Source organism: Pelobates fuscus, chromosome 1, assembly GCF_036172605.1.
Source record: "Pelobates fuscus isolate aPelFus1 chromosome 1, aPelFus1.pri, whole genome shotgun sequence".
Lineage (NCBI taxonomy): Eukaryota > Metazoa > Chordata > Amphibia > Anura > Pelobatidae > Pelobates > Pelobates fuscus.
Genome location: NC_086317.1, coordinates 477,172,705 through 477,178,704, shown reverse-complemented (window position 1 = coordinate 477,178,704; position 6,000 = coordinate 477,172,705). Strand labels below are relative to the sequence as shown.

General features: G+C 39.2%; 1 protein-coding gene across 1 annotated transcript in view; it reads right to left on the bottom strand.

The window, feature by feature from the left end:
- Positions 1 to 2,128: 2,128 nt before the first annotated feature.
- The window catches only part of MOGAT2 (monoacylglycerol O-acyltransferase 2), a 108,317-nt gene continuing 104,445 nt past the window's right edge, over positions 2,129 to 6,000 (bottom strand). Inside the window, exon 6 of the mRNA XM_063432300.1 lies at positions 2,129 to 2,538. Coding sequence (XP_063288370.1) covers positions 2,384 to 2,538 — 155 coding nt within the window. The 3' untranslated portion in view covers positions 2,129 to 2,383. The remainder of the gene's footprint in view (positions 2,539 to 6,000) is intronic.

Here is a 6,000-nt window from a genome sequence, read left to right as displayed (position 1 = left end):
GTAGAGGTACTGTGTGTGGGGGCAGGGGTACTGCTGGGGGGTAGGGGTACTGCTGGGGGTAGGGGTGCTGTGTGTGGGGGGTAGGGGTACTGTGTGTGGGGGGTAGGGGTACTGTGTGTGGGGGGGTAGGGGTACTGCTGGGGGGTAGGGTTGCTGTGTGTGTGGGGGTAGGGGTACTGTGTGTGGGAGGGGTAGGGGTACTGTGTGGGGGGTAGGGGTACTGCTGGGGGTAGGGGTGCTGTGTGTGGGGGGTAGGGGTACTGCTGGGGGGTAGGGGTGCTGTGTGTGTGGGGATGGGGGTAAACGTTTAAAAAAAAAAAAAGTATGGTAAATCATTATCTTCTCCCCCCCCCCCCCCCCCCTTCTTACCTTTAATGAAGGAGGGGGGGGACACAGTCATCCCTGGTGGTCCGGTGGTGGCAAGTACTGCTTCCGGTTCGGGAGGCAGGGGAGGGATCTGTGAAGCAGCTCCCCTGTCCTCCCGCGCGATACTGTGTGGAGCGTTGCCATGGTAACACGCGGCAACGCTCCACACTGATTGCTCGCCGGAGGACAGGGGAGCTGCTTCAAAGATCCCTCCCCTGCCTCCCGACCCGGAAGCAGAGTAGGCGCCTGCCGTTTCGGGCAGGCAGGTGCCTACTCTGCATTAATGGCGAACCTATGGCCGCGTGCCCACAGAAAGGGCCCGGCGTGCCACCTGTGGCACGCTTGCCATAGGTTCGCCATCACTGCTCTATGGCTTCCATTGCAAGCTCTTATATGATAGTCTGCTGATATGCTGCTCCCAAGCTTCACTCTGCATGATTATTACTTCTTTAGCCTTTTTGACATAGAACTTCTCTGCATCATATTTTCAACCTCAGCTACGACCCGTGTCATATTGTCTTTCACTGAATTGAACTCGTGTTCCTGCATCTTCTTACAGGTCCTCATTTTCTTTATATGTTTCAAGAGGACAAGAATTGAGGACAAGCAATATATGTATCATGACCCTGCAACCTCACTGATACATTATCTGCCATTTAGGAGTTAAATCACTTTTTTATGTTTATGCAACCATAGCCACACCTCCCCTGGCTGTGACTGGCACAGCCTGCATGAAAAAAAATGTTTTAGTTTTCATCAGAAGTTAACTTGCCTTATACGTTTTTATCTCCTGCTCTGTAAATTGAACTTTAATCACACACAGGTGTCTGCTGCAAGGTCTAGCAAGCTATTAACAATGCATGATGAAATTCTAAATTAAACACACTGTGCAATAAAGGAAGTTTAAACACAAGCTCTTTCCTTTAAGGAAGTTGTGTAGGAAGGCTGTGTATATTACATACAGGGAGGCTTGACGATCACTGTATTAACAAAGTGACTATAGTGTCCTTTTAAGAAATCATGTCCTCAAATAAAGTGCAGGGTGGAGAATTAAACTGGCTTAATTACCATGGATCTGTCAGTGAAACTGGAATTTTCAGAAATGAACATAACAAGGTTTTGTTTTGGGATTAAAGTCTAGCTCTTACAAGGAGCTTGAAGCTAAATTAATTTCTTCAAATGAATGTTTTTTTTCTACATGAACGATGTATATCAAGAAATATTCCAAGCAGGGGACTTATGGTCAGTTAATGATGGAAGACATGTTCACGGACAAATACATGGGTTTATTTACCAAGTTAAGAATGTTATGTATTGTTTGACATATCCCTATGTCTCTGCTTATGTAAGGGTTATCAAGTTGTCCAACAGGCTCACTTTAGTGAATAAGCCTTAAATAGTTTGTAACTTTTTATCAAACACTATCTGATGAGGTTACCCTGACAGAGAACCAAAAAAGAATGAAATATGGGTAGATTTAAAAAAAATACTTATAATTATGTTAAACGTTGTGTAAGTTATATTTGTAATGTATGAATGGTTCGGGCAGAAAAGAAAAAAAATAATACAAGTACTCTATAAATAATTATATATTATTCACACCAAAAGAACACCCGAGCTCTATTTTTTGGAATAAAAAAACATTTATTAAAGGAAACATACATTATTCTCTATATGTTATTAAATAGTTGGCAATCAAAACATAATCTTAACTCTTTAAGTACCAGAGGGTTATGCGTTGCTTTGCTTGACCCTCTGCCACCCTAAAGGTTAGTCCTGATTTGCCAAAGGTAGAGTTGCATTTTTGGAGTCATAAATTAGTCACTATTTCAAGTAAGTAATTATAAAAATATTTTTTTTTTCACATAATTCTATCCATTTTCCAGTAAATTCTTCTGAATTGAAATAATGAGTAAACAATCACAATTTTAGTTTTAAATTATGCCCTAGGAACGTGATATCTGTCAATCCAAAGATCCTTGTAAACTGTAACGTCATTTATCTGTGTAATGCCATGTTATACGAAGGTCAGGTGCTTGTCGGCTGGCACATTGTACTTGGTTTTATGCTCCTCAAACAGTTTGTAGAGCTCTTCTGTGTAAATCGTGTGCATTCGATCTATCTCCTCGTGGGACGGGTCCGGGTTCTCCACCACTTTGATTGGCTTCCCAACTAGAAAACAAAATAGAAACACGTAGCACTAGTAATGACATCTGATCCCATATGAGTCAATATAAATCTGCGGAAAATAGGCTAAAGTTGAAAAAAAAAACAATAATTGTCATAATCTGTAGCAAGCAAATGCACCGATATACCTTTAACAGGAAAAGGAAGAGTACCGTAAGTTGTGGTCACGTCACCAAGTCCCAGAGCAACTGGGAACACTGTAACCGTGTGATTTCGCATACGGTGGTATTACACAAAAATAGAATTTGTGCTGAAATGGCACCGATCTCTTTTTGTGGACTGAAGGCGCTAGCTAGTTTAAGCAGGGGGAGGTAAGTGAGCATTGACCCGCTAATTATCAAAGGGAATAGATGGGTGTCTCCTTTCCACATGCCCAATGTTAAAGAGATTAGAGTGTCACATAATACATAACATTCATGGGGGTCATACAGCAAAACAAGCCTGAAATTGTAGAATTTCCATTTAGTAATAATTCTCATTTATCAGAAGCTCAACAATTTTAATATCATAGAAAATAAAAAGACTCAAAAAACAAGGAATAATTGCAGATTAAAAATTAATAAAATCCTTACGAAGCTCACTAGGTGAAATAAAAATATACCTTAATTGTTATTGCTAGATACATGCAATTATTTTTGGCCGAATATCAGTCAATATACATATTTTTTTTATTATTTTTTGATCAATCTTTATTTAAGATTTCTTTTGATCAATTCAAAAACATAGAGAAAAAAAAATCAGGGGAAAATATCACACGCGGGGGAGGCAAAGAAAACAGAAATATGGTAACCAAGATGTAAAAAACACCCAAATTTTATATAGACTTTCGAAAAGAGCTCATGGGAACAACAAACAAGTGTTGCACATCATTATGTAGGTTCAAAATGTGAGATAATGTTACTCGGATACAGCAGGGGAAGCCTTGGACTAAATCCAGAGGCTGATATGATTTGGTAGGGAACTATGAATAATGAACAAAAGAGAACGGGGTAGGGAGACAGGAAGACTCAAGGAGAAGAAAAAAAAGCAGGGGGAAAAGTTAAAGAGCTAAGAATAAGAGGGATCAAGAGACAGGAACTGGTCTATCCACCTCCTTCATGGCCCCAAATCCCGGCCCCAAATTTCCCAGATGTCACTCCATCCAGGAAATCCAGCCTTGGGGAGTGATAACACTCCTGCCTCTGGTATAGGGTAGGCCATCATCTCCTAAATAGGTCTAATTCCAGCGACCCTAGCAACCCATTGTTGGAACATCGGAGGGCAAGTGCCCCTTCAGAGGACTGGGATCAGAGTCTTGGCAGCATTCAAGAAGACTATATACATTATTAATATTAACTTAATATATTTTCAGTGGTATAACTGCAGTAATCCATTGCCTATTTTAAATCTATACATCTCATGTTATATTTCAGATTTCCCTGTGTAATACATATATTTTCTTCAGCACAAATGTCTTAACCTTCTAAGTTGAATATCTCCCCTTTAGGGGGTTGTAGTGTTGCCACTTTTTGGATTCATTAATTCTCTGTAGGGATATTTGGTTTGAACCAAAACTTTATGAATTAACAACATTTTTTAGATTTTTGTCTCGAACCGAATCAAAAATCAAACTAGTATTCGGTGATTCAAAAAGTCACAACGTTTCAACTGAACTGAAACAAAAATTCTTCTAGTGAACATCTCACGTTAGTACAACATCTTCCTTGTTTAATATAAATGACATATTTTACAAAAATAATTTTCCTCTGAAACATGAAAATATATTTGGATATTTGCGGGTGTTTGCTTTGCTATTAATGTTTCACCTATTTCGAGGTAAAACTGTCTGCGGGGCGAAATTCGGCCACTTTGCTGATACTATTAATAACGAAGCTGAGGACAATCAGCAGTCACAAAGTGTAACGCACCATTACATTGTGTACAACAGACAGTTTGTGACATTAGTGTTGGGCACAAGAGGAACTATTTAACCATCCATCTATTGAGGTGACATGGGAAGCAGTATGGAATATGTCAGGACAGTCAAGGACGACCAGTTTGTACTTTGCTAATAGCCTTCGTAATGACCGTCACTCATTGTGTTGCGCACTCACCCACTGCTGACATGGCAAATAATTGTATACACATTAAACACTGCAAACACTTATCTGTTGGGTTGTTGAATTATGTGTTATTTTAACAGCTTGTGATAACTTACTACGTGCTCCATGCCAGATTTTTATTCAGGCAAAACTGTTGAGGCAGAATGTGAATGTGACGTTATACCAACGTTTTTATATATATAATATAATAATATATTAATGTATATAAAGGGTAAAGTATAGCTCAAGTTTAAGCTCATTAGTGTTTGGAAGAGCATACACTCACTCTGAGAGTCTGTCCATTCACCCTTAGAACCTGAGTGTACACTCACTTACAAAGAGTCTCTGTTCACCTTGAGCGTACACTTACATTGAGGGTATGCCCATTCACCCTGAATGTTCACTCACTTATGTAGAATCTGCACATTCACCCTCAGACCACCTGAGTGTGCACTCAATATACAGAGAGTCTGCCCATGCATTCTGAGAACCTGAGTGTACACTGAGATAACTTTTTAAGGTAATATTTATTCATTAAAGTGAATAAATATTATTTCATTCAGTTTTTGATAAAAAAGGAAAGGTTGCAGCTTGGAGTTGATATAAATGTCTAGTTTGATGAAACCGTGATTTATGAAGCTATTTGTATTAGAGTATTTACACTGGAGAATGTACTTAGAGCCTGTTTAGAGTATATTAAAGTTGCAGCCAATGAGACTTTGATTAATAACCTCCAAAGTGTCATTAATTCCTTCCCCGTCAGCACAGTCCTTTGTCCCCATAAAGCTGGATTAAGTGATTTTTTATGTGACGGCAGATAATGGCACAAGCAAAGAGCAATATTAAAGCAATTCAGTATTAATCAGAGTGATTCAAAGTGGATTTCAGATTTTCGGCCAATTTATCTAAATTCAAAAATTTTCCAAGTCAGACATGATTTTAGTTCAGCTATTTGAGGCTAAGATGTGAATGTTCTGAATTCTCAGACAATATATTCTTTAGTGAATAGCTCTGTACATGGTCTATGCTTCAGAAACTCTAGGGCTGGGTAGGCCACGTGGGCAACGCGGATTGCATCTCTCACAATGCTCTTACAAACATAATGCATCATGGGAGATGCAGGGCTGGATTAACATGTTAGGTACCTGTAGGTACAAAATTACAAGGTTTTAGGATAATGCATATAATTAATTTTTTTTAGCTGGACATCGCAAACCTAAAACCAACTAAAAACATTCATATTTGACAGCTGTATACATATAAATGTATGTTTGTATGTATTGTGTTTGAACCTGTGCGTGCAATGTAGTGAGTGTATGCAGCTGTGTAATGTGTGCACCGTTAAAGATAATGTTAGAAGTGGTTA